General features: G+C 36.7%; 1 protein-coding gene across 1 annotated transcript in view; it reads right to left on the bottom strand.

Moving 5' to 3' along the window:
• sema6ba (sema domain, transmembrane domain (TM), and cytoplasmic domain, (semaphorin) 6Ba) overlaps positions 1–22677 on the bottom strand; it is a 171799-nt gene that overhangs the window by 55070 nt on the left and 94052 nt on the right. The window contains exons 3-5 of the mRNA XM_067362500.1: positions 18244–18358; positions 13349–13409; positions 13181–13243 (exon numbers count right to left, since the gene is read on the bottom strand). Of these exons, the coding sequence (XP_067218601.1) occupies positions 13181–13243; positions 13349–13409; positions 18244–18358 (239 nt within the window). The remainder of the gene's footprint in view (positions 1–13180; positions 13244–13348; positions 13410–18243; positions 18359–22677) is intronic.

The following is a 22677-nucleotide window of genomic DNA, read 5'->3' as shown; positions in this document are numbered from 1 at the left end:
GAATTTAGTACATGGAAATGACATACAGTGAGTCTCAAACTCCATTGTTTCCTCCTTCTTATATAAATCTAATTTGTTTAAAAGACCTCAGAAGAACAGGCAAATCTCAACATAACACAGACTGTTGCGTAACAGTCGGGGTGTACGCCCCCAGTATTTGCATATGCCAGCCCATGTTCAAGGCATTAGACAAGGGCAGCCAGTATTAACATCTGGATCTGTGCACAGCTGAATCATCAGACTAGGTAAGCAAGCAAGAACAACAGCACAAAATAGCAGATGGAGCAATAATAACTGACATGATCCATGATATCATGATATTTTTAGTGATATTTGTAAATTGTCTTTCTAAAAGTTTTGTTAGCATGTTGCTAATGTACTGTTAAATGTGGTTAAAGTTACCATCGTTTCTTACTGTATTCACAGAGACAAGAGCCGTCATTATTTTCATTATTAAACACTTGCAGTCTGTATAATTCATAAACACAACTTCATTCTTTATAAATCTCTCCAACAGTGTAGCATTAGCCGTTAGCCACAGAGCATAGCCTCAAACTCAAATGTAAACATCCAAATAAATACTATAATCACATGAGCTGATGTATGCATGCAGCATGCATGACGAACACTTTGTAAAGATCCATTTTAAGGGTTATATTAGCTGTGTGAACTTTGTTTATGCACTGTATTATAGTCACGAGCTTGGGAGGGGGCGGAGAGCGTGAGGAATTAAAGTGGCCACAGCCTGAATCGGTGCATTTCTAATTATGCCCTAAAAATTTTGTAAAAAAAAATTGATGGGGTATTTTGAGCTAAAACTTCACAGACACATTCAGGGGACAACTTAGACTTATATTACATCTTGTAAAAAGACGTTCGATGGCACCTTTAAAGCAGTGCTGGAAAATAATGGTGGCCACTCAAAATATTGACACATTGGGCCCAATTTGGACATTTTCACTTAAGGGGGTACTCACTTTTGTGGCCAGCGGTTTAGACATTAATGGCTGTGTGTTGAGTTATGTTGAGGGGACAGCAAATTTACACTGTTATACAAGTTGTACACTCACTACTTTACATTGTAGCAAAGTGTCATTTCTTCAATGTTGTCACATGAAAAGATATAAAATATTTACAAAAATGTGAGGGGTGTACTAATATATATATATATATATATATATATATATATATATATATATATATATATATATATATATATATATATATATATATATATATATATTGTGTGTGTGTGTGTATTTCTTTAGAAAATGAATCACAAGATAAGACCCTTATTCCTTGGCTGGGATCATTTTGAAGTTGTATTTAAACATCAATTTGGACCTTCAACCTGTTGGTAACTGTCGAAGTTTTCCTCAAAAACCTTAACATTTTTTACGACTGAAGAAAGAAAGACAAACATCTTGGATGAAATGATGGGGGGTGAGTAAATTATCATGAAATTTGAATTCTGAAGTGAACTAATCCTTTAAGAAACTTAATGAATGTCTTTAGCACCATCTATTCCTGTCCGAACTCACCGCTGGCTCAAAGGTACACCATAAGGATACAGCTGAACGCGAGCAAAACAGCCCAACTATGTCAGTGTGCTGTAAACTCTCTGCAGGGGTGGGGAGATCTTACGTTCCGCTTCATAAACTGTAAAATTGAATTCATCAGAGATGCAGGTTTGCGAGCGGGTCGATCCGTACGCCCGACAGAAGTGTAAAAAGTAGGTTTCGCTCTGGGGAAGAGCACATGTGGTTCAGGTCTCTGTGAAACACCATCAAGAAAGTGTCAAGATTTATCCTTCAGATTAGAGCGTGTGACATGGCAGTATACGTTCTCGTACCCCAGCAGACTCGACTGCTTTCTACTCTGATCAAAGTCTGTCTTTTCCTCCCTTACTCTCCTGTCTTTCTTCTCACCTTCCTCACTCTCCACCACTTCTTGTTCTCTCTCTGCATGTCTCCGCTCGCTCCCATTCCACCCACTCAAATTGCTTTTTGCTTATTTCTGCATCAAATTCACTATCTGACTAAGGTAAAGGTTCCCAGACTGTTTTGTCAGAAAATAAAATATTTTCTTGAAGCATCCCCTGAGATTTTAACTTACTTTAATGACACATTTATGGCTTTCTGGTGTTTCATTTTCACATGACATGCCAGAAAATAGATAAAATATCTATTTTTTGTAAGTGTTTTATTTTAATTGTTTTTAAATGTTTTAAATTACTTATATACATGTCTGCACAACATGGCAAAAATTATATTGTGTTTATTTGTATATTTCAATTGCGATATAACATTTAAATTCCATATGAAAATGTCTCATATTGCTACTGAGACACCCAGACAAAAAGAACAAAAGGGGCTTTCGCACCAGAGAAACCTTTTCATAGTTCCTAGAACTACTGGCGGAAGTACCTGCTCTTTACCGCGTTCGCACGGCAGGAACTAGGAATGATTTTAGTTCTAGGAACTCCTTTGGGGGGAAATAAATTAGCTCCTACTTCAGAGTAGGGTCTAAACAAGCACAATAGGAACTACCAGTGATGTAAGTGTACACTGATTGGCCGAATGCCCGCAAAACACTGGCAACTGCCATTTAAAAAAAAAAAAAAAGCAGTGTACACACACAGATTATACCCTATATATTTACTCCACAAACTAACTCTACGAACATGGAAAACAGTGATAGATGGACCTCTCAACCTTTATGTTAAAGGGTTAGTTCACTCAAAAATGAAAATGATGTCATTAATGACTCACCCTCATATTGTTCCAAACCAGTAAGACCTCCGTTCATCTTCGGAAAACAGTTTAATATATTTTAGATTTAGTCTGAGAGCTTTCTGTCCCTCCATTGAAAATGTATGTACGGTATACTGTCCATGTCCAGAAAGGTAATAAAAACATCATCAAAGTAGTCCATGTGACATCAGTGGGTTAGTTAGAATTTGTTGAAGCATCGAAAATACATTTTGGTCCAAAAATAACAAAAACTATGACTTTTCTGTTGTCAATCTGCGTTCACGACTCCGCAGTGACGCTGCTGATTAAAGACACTGCTGACGTGTTATCCGGTATGCCCGAGCTTCGTTTACTAGGGCTGTTCGATTCCGGATTTTTGGGAATCGATTCCGATTCCAATTCCGATTCCAAGAATCGATTCCTCACTGTTATTTTCGATTTTTTTTTTCTTTAATACCAACACCGTCTAACATTGTCGCGTCTTATGTCTGCCACACAGCAAGAAACTCTCTACACAGGGCTTGACAAAGCGACCGTTGCAAATCCATTTGTCCTGCCTTGTCTTCGCGTGAGTGTGATTGATTGTTGTTGTCGATTGATTTATTCTTCTTGTCCTAAACTAGATCAAGACAAGTAAACAAGATAAGATCAACAAGTAAGATCAAACCCTGCCCAGCAATATTAAAGAGGAGTCAATTCCCCTTAATGGAATCGATTCCAACCTTTGGAATCGACTCTCAATTCCCAATGCCTCGGAATCAAGGAATCAATTCTTTGTTGGAATCGATTCCCAGCCCAATCGTTTACAGTCTGAGGGAGACGCACACTGTAAACAAAACAACCTTCGTAAACATGTCTAAGGATTTCAACACAGAGGAAGACTTGCATTTTTTTGCTCAGCCATATTTATTTGAACCCGAATACACGGACAAAGAACTAAGAGTGATGGAAGAAGCAAGCAGCGTCACTGCAGAGTCATGAACACGGATTGACAACAGACCCGGAAGAGAAGACAATGCTGAATAAAGTCGTAGTTTTTGTTATTTTTGGACCAAAATGTATTTTCGAAAAACTTCTAACTAACCCACTGATGTCACATGGACTACTTTGATGATGTTTTTATTACCTTTTTGGACATGGACAGTATACCGTACATACATTTTCAATGGAGGGAAGAAAGATCTTGGACTAAATCTAAAATATATTAAACTGTTTTCCAAAGATGAACCAAGGTCTTACAGGTTTGGAACGACATGAGGGTGAGTCATTAATGACAGAATTTTCATTTTTGGGTGAACTAACCCTTTAAGGAGAAAATCCAACGCAACTTTGGACCAAGCAAAACATGATCAAAACTAGCGACACTGGACATCAACCACACAGTAAACCATAATACTTTTTCATATGCTGTCTACTTTCTTTGTATAACAATTCTATCTAATATTGTATTAGACAGGACTGTTAAACAGATTATAAACTAATGGAGAATGTGAGCACTGTGTGTTCAGGCTCTTGTGGTCTCAGTACCGACAAAATAAAAGTCACAAGAACAAGCACGGCTTACGTCACTTCAGAGTTCCTACTGGCAGTGCGAAATGCAACCAGGAAAACGGCCCTATGGGAACTATTACAGTAATTCTCGGGGAACCACTCTGGTGGCTACTTCCTAGCACTTCCTAAGAGTTCCTAAGATTTCATTCATTATTAACCCATTTGGGAAACGCTGCTTTAAAGGTGCAGTAAAAAACACTGTTGATATTTGAAATGGACCCAAACGAACACACCCTTCCCTTCATTGCTCCACCCCCAAAATGTTCAAAACACGCAAGAGTGGGTGTCTCTTTATCATAGCTGAAGTGAAGCAAAAATTGCTTTGCAAAAAATAAAAAAATGAAGATGATGAACGAACGACAAGGAAGAACAAAAAATAAACATTACACAAGAGTATACACAAGCAAGAGTTTGTGGTTAGTCTCCAGCAGCACACCAGCTCCAATGAACAATGACACTCAAAACTGTCCTGTTACTATAGCTAACATTTCAACAACAGCATATCTTGGTTCTGTGAAACATAGCAAAACCAATGTTATTCACATATGGAGCAGAAACAACGTAACCTCTGCGTCCATTTTCAGGTTTCTTCCAACTTAGGTCTCTCCAGCACCGGAAAGCTTTTCTAACATTAACGCGAGTCCTGAAGCTCTTGATCATAACCAGTGATATTCCACTGACCTTTTCTCTTTTGTAATGTCTCTCAGCTTTTTCTCTTTCTACAGTGTTTTTTCAAATCTCCCTCTTGCTCACTCTCTCTCTCCCCCTATCATGAGTGGACACACCCCCTACTGCTGATTGGCTACAGGTGCATTGTGCTGCTCAGTCCAAACCACTTTCAACAGGGTTTTTTAGAAAATTGCTTACTGCAACTTTAACACTCTGAGATCTGAGGGTATCGCCGGCGATACCACCGCGTTTTTTTTCTAACCAGTGTGAAAGAGACTCAAAATACTCTATTAATGTTGCACATACAATTAAGAGTTATACACCATTTTAATCAGTGGAATATCTTCTTTTATTTGTGTACACTCAGAGTAAAAACAAAATGTTGTGCTTTTTATAAAATAAAGAAAACTAACATCTTCCCTCTGAAGGAAGTCCAATCTGATAGTTCTCAGAAAATGAACTGTAACTTAGTGAATACTAATCACAAAAAAATTTGACTTATGTATAAAAAAAGTTGAAATGTCAGGTTTTTAAATCATGTAAGTCAAATCGAAAACAAACATTCTGTGTTTATGTAATCTGTATGAAAAGAGAGCCATGTCAGAAATCCGTGATTCAGCTCATTATCCGCAAATGCGGCCACGCCCACAGAGTCAGCGCTTTTGTGGACATTTGTGGACTAAAGGTGTACAGAGTGCCCTCCGGCTGCAAGTATGAATTGAAAACACAGTATCCAGCACTCATAGTAATGACAATAAATCCTGAATAAATATAACTCTTCTGTATAGAAAATTGACAAACATATGAGAATCCATCAATATTTCTCCAAATGTGCATGCTTTTAAGCTAAAAGCCTATATGAAATGCCATAGAGGTAATATAATTGTTCAGACACTTTGCATCACAGAAATACATTATATTTTAAAGAATATAATAGAATACCATTATTTTAAATTGTAATAATATTTCACAGTATTGCTGTTTTTTCTGTATGTTTGATTTACACCATGATGAGATTTGAGACATGATCAACAGAGGGTTTTTTCACAGCCTACCTGATTGAAAGAGCTCATTATTTATGCAGGTCATTAGAGCTCTTTATGCGATTCTTTTGTCTTCTCAGGTGAGAATCACACATTATACATGAGGATTCACGCCTCCACGCATACTGTGTTTCTTGACCAAAGATGATTTAGGAAATTTAAATCTCTCTATTGTTTTATATGAACAAGCAGGCAGCATAATTTTTACCTCATTTTGAAGCAAAAACTCTAGTCTACAACCTCAAATACCCAGAAGTCTTGTGAACAAAGATTTTATATATATTTTTTGGCTTTATTTCAGTGACTTAATTTTTTTGTTTTTTCAATAACCACACATAAACGTTATTCCTTCAAAAACACAAACATGTACATACAGACCCCTGAGGATAGATGGATAACTGCACATTCAGTACCTAGACATAGTCCTGTCTCTTTAAGATGCAAAAAGCAACATATGCAAGAGAGAAATCACAAATGACATCACATTAAACATGAAATTGTTTAATTGTTTAACTCATTACCAATGAGCTGGAAAATCCAAAGTTCCCCGCAATTATCTAATTTGTGCCTACTTTACTTCTCCTAAGATATTGTAGGTGAGACAACTGCGACAAACTTCAATGAAACCCATGAAGTGCCTTGAGCTGTAAAATAGCAATATCTGAGCAATAAAATTTTCTTCAGGCCTGAGCAAAAAGATATTCAGTGAATCCTTCATGAAGGAATCCCATTGCTCATTTTTATTCAGAACGACCATACAAATATAGTTCTCTTCCTGCAGTGCCCTTCAAGCTAATAAAAACGACATTTGTAACTCGTCGAGATACTTGAGAGGCTGTGCTTGTCTGTTATGTCTTTCTCACATACACATACACAATTATACAATCCATATAGGAGTCTTACAGGAGGCAGATGTGATCTTGTCGTAGTCCCATGTTGTTGCTGAAGAAATCTGTTTATCTCGTATTTCATAAAAGCCAATCAAAGCAGCACGAGTGACAGCCAAATGCAATAATTCAACTCCTACGTCTGAAGACCCTTCATATGAATTATGAATGGTCCATTTCTCTACCTCTGAAGATGTTATTGTGATTTAATGCACTATTATCAACGCTACGTTGAAACTGTTTTGATCAGATTTGAACTGGTCATTTTGGCCATGTTCACACAGCAGCAGAATACGGCTGTCAGCTCTGTATTTGAGTCTTTAATATGGTAACGTTCACACACAGTTTGTTTATGTACTGGAGTGACAACCGCATTCTTAAACTTATTTTATTTCAGCTATAGGTGCCAGGGAAACATTTCTCATTTTCATTTAGTGTAACTTGATGTATTAAAATAACTAAAACTGAAATAAAACTGAATAATATGCATATACACATTTAAAAAACTAATAAAAATGACAAAAACAATGATTAAAAATATTAAAAAAAAAAAAAAACTGATACTAAAATAACACTGTATGGAAAGCAAAATGCTGCACAAAACAGCTTTGTTAAAGAGCATTTTGGTCAAACCAAAGAATCACATGATATTAATGGCTGTGATGATCGGCTCATAACAACCTGACAGAAAAATTGACTACCTATGAGCAAAGAGAGCATATTTCAAATCACATACTATGCAGGAGTTCTGCACTAGCTGAGCAACTGGCATTAAGATGAATGGGAATGCTAACATTAGCTTTCTCCAGGAATTACACACAGAGCTCCTTCTTTTCTTTCCTCTAACTCTAACTAATAATAAAGTGTTCCGGTTTTCTTTTTGTATTTTTTATTTATTTTAGTATTATTTTTGTAATACTGAAATAATTTAAAAAAATAGAAAATACAAAGTACAAAATATTAATAGATACTAATAGTAAATACTAAATTAGTATTTACTATTATATCCATTTATGTTTTGAATGAGCTTTTATATTTATAGTTTCAGATTTCACTTTAATTTTAATTTCATTTTTAGTAATTTTTAATGGAAGCTTGTTTCCACCATGAGATAAACAATAAAAAAGGTAACCGCAACTTTTGATCTCACAATTCTGACTTTTTTTCTCAGAATTGCGAAATATAAAGTCAGAATCCCGAGTTATAAATTCAGAATTGATATAAACTTGCAATTCTGACTTTATTCTCACAATTGTGAGTTTATATCACACAATTCTGACTTTTTGTAGCAATTTCGAGTTCATATCTCGGAATTCTGACTTTTTTTCTCAGAGATAAAAATTTGCAATTGCGTGTTATAATGTCCAATTGTGAGGGAAAAAAAGACTGATGTTTTTTTCTCACAATTGCGAGTTTATGTTTCACAATTCTGACTTTATGATGCAATTGCGAGTTTATATCCCGCAAATTCCGAGTCAGAATTGCGTGATATAAAGTCAGAATTTAGTTATAAAGTCAGAATTGCGTGATAAAAACTTGCAATTGCAAAAAAGTCAAAATTACAACTTATATCTCACAATTATGACTTTATAACTAAATTCTGACTTTATAGCACGCAATTCTGACTTTTTTTCTCGCAATTGCGAGTTTAAATCTTGCGATTCTGAGAAAAAGTCAGAATTATGAGATTGTTGTAATTACCTTTTTTATTTTTTTATTTAGTGGCAAAAACAAGCTTGCATAATTTTGTTATGTGATTTTGTCATTTTTATATTATAACATTTTTATATAGCTTTAATTATTTATTTCCATTTTAGTTTTAGTAATTTTATTATATCAACTTAATTTACGTTAATTGCCAATGCAATAATTCTCATTATTGTTTTCATCTAATATTTATATTTTATTTTATTTTATTTCAGCTTTATTTCAATTAATGAAAATTAATAGTTAACAAAAACAACACAGTTTCCTACGGAGGCCCTAAAGGTGACATGGTGACGAAACATTGAAAATGTTTTGCATCCCCTGAGAAACTTTGTGTTCAATCACAAAACTTTTGAGTTTTTTTGTTAGCAAACGCAAAGTTTCTTGCGGGAAATATTTTTTCCACCTCCATGTCCCTTTAGCAGCTCCATTGCTCTCTTCACATGTTCAATATACATTTTGTGGAACAAGATGCTATTTTGCAGACCCTTACTGTAGTAAGTGTGCATGTGCGTAATAACGGCAGTCAGAATAAGGATATTGAAATTCCTCCCTTCATTATCACATCATGTCAGCCTAAATCAAGCAGCAAGGCCACAATTACTAAGGGAACACATGCTACATCAGATCAAACACATTTCATCTGACAGCACTTTCTAAAGTCCATCTCATCTTATTCAAGAGCATATGAAATGCAAAAACTGGCTCCTGGATCAGCAGTCTGATATCACTGGTGTGTGGAGGTGTGCGGTCAGATCTCTGACAGAAGGATGGGTAATTGGACGTGTGTCTCAAACTGACATATTTCCGGCCTTTTCCGCTCCTTTTCTGTCCGTCTGTGCTAATATTCTGTTTATCTCATGCAATTAGTGGCGAATGCTGTGAAAAAACAGTTTATGGTGTATGAGGTAATTAGTGACTATGAACAAAAACAACACGGAAAGAGCAAGAAAGAAAAAGCAAGAAGGAGAGAGAATGAGACCCTGTTGCAGAAAGTGCCGGAGGCAGAGATTCGCAGGTGCGTGTTTGATGTCTCAGATTTCTGCGAACATGTGGGTGGGTGGCAGACAGGTCTAATTTGTAAGCTCCCTCTTGCCAAACAATAATCCTTGTCCAGGTTTGACACTCGGTCCCTTGAAGTTCTCTCCCCTGCAGTCATACACATCTATTAAAACGCCCTGGTTTGCGAAAGAGCGGGAAAGCAAGACTCCTACATTATGAAGGTGGGCAGAAGGCAGAGGGTAATTAGCCTCTGAACTGAAGAATAAGAACAGGTTTATCACGAAAACATCAAAGAGAGACACAATCGAGTCTGCGATTCAGACATGAGAACTGAACTCAGCTCAGAAAACAGGCCTTCACAGCCTCCTCAAGTTAAAGAGAATATTAAACCGAGAGCTGAGGACAACTATTTGGGTAGGATAGATCAAGGAATGTGAAAAAGTCCTATATATTTTCAAAATTAACTAATAATGTTGCAGAATACAGGGGTCTTGAGGTGTGATTCAAAAGCTGAATTACTTTTCATTTCATGTTGTCTTAAAGCTGCAGTCCGTAACTTTTTTGGTTAAAAATGAAGAGATTCACCCGTAGTCAAAAGCAAAAGACTTCGGACTGCGGAGTGGCTACAGAAATTGAAATCTACAGGTAATACTAACACACACTAAATACACATAGTCATGCAATGCTGACGTTGTTAACATTAACAATTTGAGAACAAAGTTTTCAATAATAATAATTTGCACGGCTTGATGTGATCCCAGCAGCGCAATTTATTGTTATGCTTTTTTCTCAGTTGGTCAGAACAAAAGTGGCAGACATGTTACTTGTTCAGATGACATTTTCTGCTGAAAAGTCTTATTTTGGTCTTACTTCCAAAACTACAATCTGTGATTCTGAAGCACAGTATTCTCACTGATGTGGTGACTGACAGCAAACATTAGATTCATCCGCGCTGACGAGCCGATGCACAGCCCACGTAAAGGTAAATTAACGGACTGCAGTTTTAAAGTGATAGTTCACCTAAAAATAATTTGTTTTCTTTTGTCTTCTTTTGTGTTCAACAGAACAAAGAAACTCATAAAGGTTTGGAAAAACTTGAGGGTGAGTAAATGATGATCATTTTTGGGTGAACTATCCCTTTAAATGTGCCCTAGAACCAGTTTTTACAAGATGTAATATAAGTCTAAGGAGTCCCCTGAATGTGTCTGTGAAGTTTCAGCTCAAAATACCCCATAGATTTTTTTTTAATTCATTTTTTTAACTGCCTATTTTGGGGCATCATTAACTATGCACCGATTCAGGCTGCGGCCCCTTTAAATCGCATGCTCCCTGCCCACCCTAGCTCTCGACTATAATACAGTGCATTTACAAAGTTCACACAGCTAATATAACCCTCAAATGGATCTTTACAAGATGTTCGTCATGCATGCTGCATGCATACATCGGATCATGTGAGTACAGTATTTATTTGGATGTTTACATTTGATTCTGAATGAGTTTGCTAGTGCTCCCTGGCTAAAGCTAACATTACACACTGTTGGAGAGATTTGAATGAATGAAGTTGTGTTTATGAATTATACAGACTGCAAGTGTTTAAAAATGAAAATAATGACGGCTCTTTTGTCTCTGTGAATACAGTAATAAACGATGGTAACTTTAACCACATTTAACAGTACATTAGCAACATGTTAACGAAACATTTACAAATATCACTAAAAATATCATGATATCATGGATCATGTCAGTTATTATTGCTCCATCTGCCATTTTTCGCTATTGTCTTTGCTTGCTTACCTAGTCTGATGATTCAGCTGTGCACAGATCCAGACGTTAATACTGGCTGCCCTTGTGTAATGCCTTGATCATGAAGTGGCATATGCAAATATTGGGGGTGTACATATTAATGATCCCGACTGTTACGTAACCGCCTGTGTTATGTTGAGATTCGCCTGTTCTTCAGAGGTCTTTTAAGCAAATTAAATTTACACAAGAAGGAGGAAACAATGGTGTTTGAGACTCACTGTATGTCATTTCCATGTACTAAACTCTTGATATTCAACTATGCCAAGGTAAATTCAATTTTTGATTCTAGGGCACCTTTTAAAAATACGACACTCCTGGCAGGACGCTCAAAAAAACAATAAAAGAATGAGCGCAAAATCTAAAAATGTCTGAATTTGTGTGGCTATATGTGGCTTTTTCTATCTACTCAACTAAAAGCATAGCATGATGTCATGTTGCTAAAATATATATATTTAAAAAAAGAGAAAATCACTAATCAACTTTATTATTTCTAAATAAAATATTAAACTAAATAAGAAATATTACTATTGTAATATTTATATAATTAGTATATTAATGTTCATTTCTTCATTTTCAAACCACCAAGCTTTTATTTTGGTGGAAAAATGCAGAAAACCTACTCTTTTGTTGACAGCAGTTGGCTTTTAAGCACTTTTCATTACAAGTAAAGAAAGATAGTTGGTGCATATTGCATTAATTTTGCAGCCCCATTAACTTCCTATTTCAAAAGGGGTTGTTTTCGCAGCGATGCCATAGAAGAACCATTTTGGGCTCCCAAAGGTTCTTCATGGAACCATAGATGCCATTAAAGAACTTTCATTTTTAAGAGTGTTGTGTCATCATGACCCATCCCTCAACAGATCTCTTGCAATAAAGGCCATGTTTCCTCTAACGTGGAAAACCTTCTTATAATCATCTTAGCGTCTGTCGTTCATTATATAATGATACAGTAACACCTGTTTTTACCAAGCCAGCATGTAGATCGCTCATTATTGAGTAGAACTGCTGCAGGAGCTGTCAGGTCCAAATGTGCTGAATAAAAGCCAAAACTGTTTCCAATGGAGACGCCAGTATGTGATACGCACAAAAGTACATGAATATTCCCTTTCAATGAAATTACATTTACCACCAGCTTTCCGTCAACTGTATCGATACGGTAATTGCAGCGGGAAAATAAAACGCATCAATCCGGTTAACTCTACAATGAGCCTCGTTAGCTCGTTAATGGTGGTGTGTTTGCCAAAGGAAGAATTAAAACGCATAAATTAAATTGCATGTAATGCCACATGCAGTGCTAGATTAATGTGGACTAAAGTAGAGCAACTGTTTAGAGAAACTTCAGGTATTGCGCAAAGCATTGGTTATTTTTGGATATTATATCTCTGACTGAAGGATTTTTCAAATAAACCTGCCAGTGTTACAGTAGAAGTTAAAAACACAAACAAATCATGGGAAATTCTACATCCCTCAATATCATCAGAAACTAACCAAGGCAGTAAGTAATTCTCCACAATAAGGTTAAAAGCATCCGCTGAGTGTGGCATTTTCTTGTGAGACTGCAAATTTAAACCAAATCTTTATTTTATGCATTTACTCCCTGTGAGAATTTATTCATATGAGACTGTATCCAGCTCTGCCACAGGTTTGAAACATTGAGCTCTTGGCAAGTAAATCACTCAAATAGCTTTGAATGAATTTCTCCACTCAGTGCTAAAAAGGCCATGAAACGTGAAAAAACGTGTGTTATTTGGCACTGAACACTCACCTCATGTTTGCCCTTCATTCTACAGATGCGGATGTCATTCTTATTGGATTCCCACGTCCTTTTCTGCAAAATGACAAAGGACTAAATTCATCACCGACATTCATGGGAGGGTAAGCAGAGTGTTCATACACGCAATTATGTGTGTGTAAGAGACAGAGCAGTACTCACCTTGCTGTAGAACATTTCATCTCCAGATACATGGTCCAGTTCCACTCGATAAAGGTCATCTCTGCACCAACACACACACCGCATACACAGACCATCAGTAACAATGAAAATGGGCCTTGATTTAACACAAAAACTACAGAATATGCATTAGACTACACATACAGAAATTTATTTGGACACTGTCAGGCGGAACCTTTGTATCTCCATTTTTCACCATTTGTTTCTCATAAATCATTACTACTGGACACTCTTTAAATCTGTCTGTGGGCTGCTTTGATTACCAACAATATTACCAATGTAAACTAGCCTATTAAAAAGAGCTTGTGACTAAACCTTGTGACTCCATTGGATTCTCAAACTACCGGTCACTCCCTCATAACTCCGCCCCGCCTCTATTGTGAACAAAGTGCCGCACACAGTTTGGACCGTCTCTGCTTGTTTGCAATGCAAAGGTAATTAAAGAACTGGTTGTTTTAATAAGTACAGAGTTTTCTTTACTCAAGAAACACGATGTACAGTGGGTACGGAAAGTATTCAGACCCCCTTAAATTTTTCACTTTTTATTGCAGCCATTTGCTAAAATCATTTAAGTATTTTTTTTCCTCATTAATGTACACACAGCACCCTATATTGACAGAAAAACACAGAATTGTTGACATTTTCGCAGATTTATCAAAAAAGAAAAACTGAAATATCACATGGTCCTAAGTATTCAGACCCATTGCTCAGTATTTAGTAGAAGCACCCTTTTGATCTAATACAGCCATGAGTCTTTTTGGGAAAGATGCAACAAGTTTTTCACACCTGGATTTGGGGATCCTCTGCCATTCCTCCTTGCAGATCCTCTCCAGTTCTGTCAGGTTGGATGGTAAACGTTGGTGGACAGCCATTTTTAGGTCTCTCCAGAGATGCTCAATTGGGTTTAAGTCAGGGCTCTGGCTGGGCCATTCAAGAACAGTCACGGAGTTGTTGTGAAGCCACTCCTTCGTTATTTTAGCTGTGTGCTTAGGGTCATTGTCTTGTTGGAAGATAAACCTTCGGTCCAGTCTGAGGTCCTGAGCACTCTGGAGAAGGTTTTCGTCCAGGATATCCCTGTACTTGGCCGCATTCATCTTTCCCTTGATTGCAACCAGTCGTCCTGTCCCTGCAGCTGGAAAACACCCCCACAGCATGATGCTGTCCTTCAGGCGGGTTTTCATGTGTCTTGCACTAAGGAGAGGCTTCCGTCGGGCCACTCTGCCACAAAGCCCCGACTGGTGGAGGGCTGCAGTGATGGTTGACTTTTTACAACTTTCTCCCATCTCCTGACTGCATCTCTGGAGCTCAGCCACAGTGATCTTTGGGTTCTTCTTTACCTCTCTCACCAAGGCTCTTCTCCCTCAATAGCTCAGTTTGGCCGGACGGCCAGCTTTAGGAAGGGTTCTGGTTGTCCCAAACATCTTCCATTTAAGGATTATGGAGGCCACTGTGCTCTTAGGAACCTTAAGTGCAGCAGAAATTTTTTTGTAACCTTGGCCAGATCTGTGCCTTGCCACAATTCTGTCTCTGAGCTCTTCAGGCAGTTCCTTTGACCTCATGATTCTCATTTGCTCTGACATGCACTGTGAGCTGTAAGGTCTTATATAGACAGGTGTGTGGCTTTCCTAATCAAGTCCAATCAGTATAATCAAACACAGCTGGACTCAAATGACGGTGTAGAACCATCTCAAGGAGGATCAGAAGAAATGGAGTTCAATAAATGAGTGTCACAGCAAAGGGTCTGAATACTTAGGACCATGTGATATTTCAGTTTTTCTTTTTTAATAAATCTGCAAAAATGTCAACAATTCTGTGTTTTTCTGTCAATATGGGGTGCTGTGTGTACATTAATGAGGGAAAAAAATTTACTTAAATGATTTTAGCAAATGGCTGCAATATAACAAAGAGTGAAAAATTTAAGGGGGTCTGTATACTTTCCGTACCCACTGTATATAAAGGCTAATGTTTTATGTAATTGAGGAGTGGAGAAGAATGTATTTGTTGTCAAGTCATAGCCAAAACTGTCTTAAATAACCTGTGCGTAGCACTTCATATTTACTAACATTGACTTTCTCTAAAATTTGCTGGTCAAAAACCCATCTGAGCTTGATTTTGGTAAAATATTAATAATATAATGACACATGCAAGTGTCTGACCACATATCAAGACACAATATCAACAGTGCAGTGTTTAATTATTTAAAAAATACAGTGTTTTTTTTTTTTTTTTAATTTCCTGAAAGTAGCATTTTTGGAGCATTTTCTGCCCGACAGCGACGATTTTCAAAAAATGTACACATCAAACGCAAATTTGTGTAATAATGAGAGTTGTTTTTAGTGAATATATCTTATGTTTATTAAATATATCCTGTTGTGAATTCATTTTTTTTTTAAGTTTTTTTTTTATATAAAATTACATTGATTATTTATTTATTTATTGCAGAAATTTAAGTTACACTATGTATATTATTGATTATATTCATTGAATTGTGGAGTTATATATACTTTATCTCTTTTTATTTTAATTAATTATTTTCTTTTTTCTCTCGTTTATATTGATTATACTGTGTTTGATTTAATTTGATATGTAATTGTCGAACTCTCTTCTGTCTGTCCTGTGTAGCACAACCAGGTGATTGTCATTAGACTAATTAATTGCTGCTCAAAATGAACTCTCAATGTGTTACTCGCACCCTGACGAAGGCAAAACCAGCTGCAACGCGTAGGTGTGCAGTCTGTGTACATGTCACCTGTTTTTAAGATGTAGCCAAGATTAAATAAAGGCTTTTAAAAATAGTTTCTCTACATTCCAGTGCCTTTGGTCATCCTTAAGTTTATGAAAATGAACGAGGTTTATGCTTAAAAAGAGAGGGAAAGATTACTAACTGGTTTAGAAAAATGAACTTATATGAAGACATATCATCTTAACAACACTTAATATCTTAATATTTTGTATTAAGTAAATTTACCAATCCAACTCTCATGTAACAGAGTTGTTATTGTTGACTAAAACTTAACCTATTAAAAAAATCATTTCTGTTAATAAAGTTGAAATACATCAAATATAAATATTGGATGAAGAGCTTAAAGGGTAAGTTCACCCAAAAATGAAAATAATGTCATTTATTACTCAACCTCATGTCGTTCTACACCCGAAAGACCTTCGCTCATCTTCAGAACACAAATTAAGATATTTTTGATGAAATCAGATGGCTCAGTGAGTCCTCTATAAACAGCAATGCCACTGAACTTCTCAAGATCCAGAAAAGTACTCAAAGCATATTTAAAACAGTTCATGTGAGTACAGTGGTTGTACCTTAATATTATAAAGCAACAAGAATGCTTTTTGTGCGCCAAAAAACAAAATAATGACTTTTCAACGATATCTAGCGATGGCCAATTCAAAACACTGCTTCGAATCCTTTGTTCTGTATTTTGAGTACCTTTCTGGATTTTGAGAAGTTCAGTAGCATTGCATAGAGGCTTCACTGAGCCATGGGATTTAATCAAAAATATCTTAATTTGTGTTCCAAAGATGAACGAAGGTCTTACGTGTGTGGAACGATATGAGGGTGAGTAATAAATTACATTATTTTTGGGTGAACCCTTTAAACTTACAAAAAACTTTAACTGAAATATAAGTTTAAGCACTAAAATGACTAAAATTTAAATAAATATAAATTAAAAAATAAATTAAAATGACATTTTTTCCCAAAACTTTTACTAAATTTAAAATGAAAACCACAAATATAAAAATATAAGCTAATAATTTTAAATATGAATAAATTCTAAATGGTATATAAATAATATTAAAATAACACTGTAATGTAAGCAATAACCAATTCTGGTTTGCTGTCTTACTATATAATCAAGAATATTTTCCCAGTACCAGTAAAGTACATAGTGTAGTGAATATAGTATGCAAATCAAAATGTACCCTAAATCATATGACTAATCGAGACAAGAATCTTTGAAGATATATTTTAGCACCTGAAGCACTAAAGTGTTTTGATAAAATAAATCCATCAACCTGTCTATGAGAAAGTCTAAATTTGAGTTTTCAGCTCTAGAGATGTCAGCCTCAGAGTTTTATGGTGAAAGTAACTGGTTTATCAGAATTTCCACTTTCCAGAATGTGTAAGAGAGTTTGTAAGAGTGCTCAGAAACTCAAGATAGACTATATCTGTTCTCTAGCTTCAGAGAGAGAGAGCCTGTGTTTAAGCTGCTTGACTGTGTAATGGTTAAAGGTCAGCGAACAGGGGTTTAACTTTCAACCACCGCCTAACCAGGACCACATGCGAACTCCCCTGAGAGTCTAAATCCTCCCAGCTCAGACTTTGAAGGGCTGTCCATGTGACGGATTTCAAAGATGTAACTAAATGTAACACCAGTCAAACTGGAGACAGATTTCCACATGCACACTCTGACCGTGTGTAAAGAACATCCTGCTATATTGGCTGATTGTGTTGAGCTATTAGCACATGGGTATTCATGTCAGAGCTTTAAAATGGTAATGACATTTTCTCATTGTGTAACTTGTCGTTTCCAATTAAAACCAATTAGGTACCGAGATGGTTTAGTGAAACAGAAAGGTTTTAATAAAAGAAAGGGTATTATAGTCATGTCAGATTAATTTATAAAGTAAAACCAAATTGGGTGAGGTTACTGAATAGAGTGAATGAATCTTGAATGAGTGCATGAATAAATCGATTTAACATCTTATCGATTACCACAGAGAATCATTTACACTTGTTCCTTAGTGCAGTATATGCAATTTTGCTTGCTCTAGCAAGAAGTGCAATATGCAAAATTATTATAAAAATGATTTATAATTTGAAATGTGTATGTTGAGTCATTCTGAATGCATGAGGACTTTACCTGGCTCCAATGTAGAGTGTACGATTGACTTTCAGGATGGTCTGAATGTACAGCGGCTCCTGGCGGGTATAGGAGCGATGTGCTCGGCCCACAAACACTGGATATCGCCTCACCACTTACAGATAAAGAAACAGACAGAATTCAGAATGGGATGTCAAAATGTGGAAAAATGACTAGTTGAGATGGAAAAGAGAGACATTATGGGCACCCAAACAAAAGAGCCAAAATATGAAGTATAGATGGATGAAACAGACACTAAACCACAGGCAGGAATGCGTCCATCACTTTCCCAGAAGAGTTAGAGACAGAAGACCTCTGAGACAGGAATAAAGGACAAAAACATAAATCATTGTGACTTTTCTATGCAGAGTCCAACAACAAGTCATCTTAAAGGAAAAGTTCACCCAAAAATAACAGTTATGTCATTATTTACTCACACTCATGTCATTCCAAACCTTTCTTTCTTACATAATATACTGGTCGCTCTGACTATATATAATTACAATGAAAAGGGAATGACCATTAAAAGCATCATAAAATTGGTCTATACAGCTTGTGTGCTATATTCCAAGTCTTTGGAAGTCATGTGATAGCTTTTTATGAGAAAAAAGGAATAAACATCTTTACAGATAATCCATTACAGTGAACTTTTAACACTCTTAGACTGAATCATTGAATCAGTGAATCACTGAATCTTTTCATGAATGAAGTCACCAACTTTCTGCAGAGTCAATAGCTACAGACCTCCAAACTTGGTGTGGCCTTCAGATTAGCTCAGGAACAGTGTGTAGAGAGCTTCATGGAATGAATTTCCATGGCCAAGTAGCTGCATCCAAGCCTTGCATCACCAAGTGCAATGCAAAGCGTTGGATGCAGTGGTGTAAGGCACGCCGCCTCTAGACACTAGAGCAGTGGAGACGTGTTCTCTGGAGTGACTAATCACGCTTCTCTGTCTGGCAATCTGATGGACGAGTCTGGGTTTGGCTGTTGCCAGGAGAATGGTTCTTGCCTGACTGCATTGTGCCAAGTGTAAAGTTTGGTAAAGGGGGGATTATGGTGTGGGGTTGTTTTTCAGGGGTTGGGCTTGACCCCTTAGTTCCAGTGAAAGGAACTCTTAATGCTTCAGCATACCAAGACATTTTGGACAATTTCATGCTCCCAACTTTGTTTGGGGATGGCCCCTTCCTGTTTCAACATGACTGCGCACCAGTGCACAAAGCAAGGTCCATAAAGACATGGATGAGCGAGTTTGGTGTGGAGTACCTTGACTGGCCTGCATAGAGTCCTGACCTCAAGACTGTGAGCCAGGCCTTCTCGCCAACATCACTGCCTGACCTCGTAACTGCGCTTCTAGAAGAATGGTCAAAAATTCCCATAAACACACTCCTAAACCTTGTGGAAACCCTCCCCAGAAGAGTTGAAGCTGTAATAGGGTGGGCCAACTCTATATTAAACCCTACGGATTAAGAATGGGATGTCATTAAAGTTCATGTGTATGTAAAGGCAGGCGTCCCAAAACTTTTGGCAATATAGTGTATATTTAACTCAATAAGTTAAGTTTAAATAATAAAATTACTAAAACTGTTTTTAACTAAAAATGGAAAACTTTTTATGCGTTTTGGCCATTCATTTACACGACAACAGCGTTTTGGTGGCATGAAAATGCAAACTTTTGAAAACGGTTTCAAAGTGTAAGTTTTTGAAAGCAATACCATTAATGTCTCTGCATAAACTACAAAAATGCTAATTTGTGAAAATGGTGATGTCAAGTGCATGTCTATTATGTGTTCAGTCTATAGAGATCTAGTGTTTCTACAAAACACACAAAAAAGTTGGGACACTGTACAAACTGTGAATAAAAACAGAATGCAATGATGTGGAAGTTTCAAATTTCAATATTATATTCAGAATACAACATAGATGACATATCAAATGTTTAAACTTAGAAAATGCAGCATTTTAAGGGAAAAATAAGTTGATTTTAAATGTCATGGCATCAACACATCTCAGAAAAGTTGGGACAAGGCCATGTTTACAACTGTGTGGTATCCCCTCTTCTTTTTATAACAGTCTGCAAACGTCTGATGACTGAGGAGACAAGTTGCTCAAGTTTAGGAATAGGAATGTTGTCCCATTCTTGTCTAATACAGGCTTCTAGTTGTTCAACTGTCTTAGGTCTTCTTTGTCGCATCTTCCTCTTTATGATGTGGCAAATGTTTTCTATGGGTGAAAGATCTGGACAGCAGGCTGGCCATTTCAGAACCAGGATCCTTCTTCTACACAGCCATGATGTTGTAATTAATGCAGTATGTGGTCTGCCATTATCATGTTGGAAAATGCAAGGTCTTCCCTGAAAGAGACGACGTCTGGATAGGAGCATATGTTGTTCTAGAACTTGGATTTACCTTTCATCATTGATGGTGCCTTTCCAGATGTGTAAGCTGCCCATGCCACACGCACTCATGCAAACCCATACCATCAGAGATGCAGGCTTCTGAACTGAGCGCTGATAACATCTTGGGTTGTCCTTGTCCTCTTTAGTCTGGATGACATGGCTTCCCAGTTTTCCAAAAAGAACTTCAAATTTTGATTCGTCTGACCACAGAACAGTTTTCCCCTTTGCCACAGTCCGTTTTAAATGAGCATTGTCCCAGAGAAAACGTCTGCGCTTCTGGATCATGTTTAGATATGGCTTCTTTTTTGACCTATAGAGTTTTAGCTGCCAACGGCGAATGGCACAGTGGATTGTGTTCAACGACAATGTTTTCTGGAAGTATTCCTGAGCCCATGTTGTGATTTCCATTACAGTAGCATTCCTGTATGTGATGCAGTGCAAGTTTATGAGATTTGTAAATTATTGCATTCCTTTTTTATTCATAATTTGTACAGTGTCCCAACTTTTTTGGATTCAGGTTTGTACAAAGTGACATTGCCAACTACTGGCCTGGCATGAGTAATACAGTGTTTTTAATTGTTTTCACAAATTCATGTGAATTGGAGTCGTTTTGACAATGTTGTCATCTGTATGCAAAGGAAACAGTTTTCCATTTTTAGTACATAGTTGTCATGTGAACGTACCCTGAAACTGAAATAAAAATAAATTAAAGCTAAATGGAAATACATATTAAAAAAACGAATTAAAAAAGCACATAAAATGACTAAACCTTAATAAAAAGAAAACTATGCTAATTTAAAATACACAGTAAGCGCTAATCACACTATGGCTAATGCAACCTGCCCAGTCAATCAGTTAGGACTCCTGGGCCAATGTCCCGTCACATAATTAATATTCATGAGCAAAGCTGATAAGTTTTATATTGTGTCCCCCACAAGACTCCTGCAGTTCAGAGTGTGTTCACACATTTGAGATAAGGAAAATTGCTTTCCAAATGCTGAGGAAAGAGGTTAAACACAATTAGAAAACAGATTACCACTGAAAAACAACAAACAGGAAAGTGTCCTCCATCCGCAGTGAGATGAATCTGTATTCTGTGTCTGAGGGCAGAGAAGCCTGAGGACACCCACATATTTACTGAATGCTAATAATATTCCGTACAGTTTCTGCTAGTAATTAATTCCACTGTAATAAGGAGAGAAGGATAGAGATACTGTTGTCTTTGCTGGCTTGTTTTGCCTTTAGTTGTTTGGACACATTTCACAAGGGTTTAAATGTTTTTGTGCTTTGGATAGAGCAATTAAATGTGGAAAACCCTTAAAAAGGTCATGTTATTTTACTTTGATTCACACAAACACACTGACACACACACACACACACACACACACACACACACACACACACACACACACCTACCTTTGTTTTTTATCTTCACTGGCTTCTGAGCTAATGATATTTTCTGTTCTTTACCTCTAAATCTACTCCTCCGATAAACCATTCGGCTTTTTTAACTTTCTCATTAAGACATTATTTAGTATGTTTACTAAGCCGTTTTCCTTGAAGAGGGCAAATATTAGCAGGACCCTTGGTGAATTCAGGTTTAACTATCCTTGTGGGGACAAAACATACACACATATACACATTGTGCTGGATGACCTTTAACCCCTGGTCTCTACTGAATCATTAGAAATGCAAGAGTGGTTCATCAATATCACTTATTCTGGTTTGTTAGATCTATAGGGAATACAAACCTCCCGTATACTCAAACACACATCTATATTTTATATTCCAGCACCATCAAGTTGAAAGTCTTTTAAAAAGACCACAGCCATATGGTGTATTTCATCCATCCATGAACACTAACGTGCTAAACTGTTTACAAACTGTGCGACATGTCCACATCATATGTCAGCCATATGTACATTTAAAAGAACAGTCTGGAAATGGCTTCACAATAGTGGTAGTGCAGCATACAGTGTAAAAGCTTTAACACAGCCACAAGAAAACAGTGATTTTACCACATTTAAGGGTGGAGTGTG

This window comes from Chanodichthys erythropterus, chromosome 16, assembly GCF_024489055.1.
Source record: "Chanodichthys erythropterus isolate Z2021 chromosome 16, ASM2448905v1, whole genome shotgun sequence".
Classification (NCBI taxonomy): Eukaryota; Metazoa; Chordata; class Actinopteri; order Cypriniformes; family Xenocyprididae; genus Chanodichthys; species Chanodichthys erythropterus.
The sequence above is the reverse complement of the archived record's forward strand: the minus strand, read 5'-3'. Positions and strand labels throughout refer to the sequence as shown.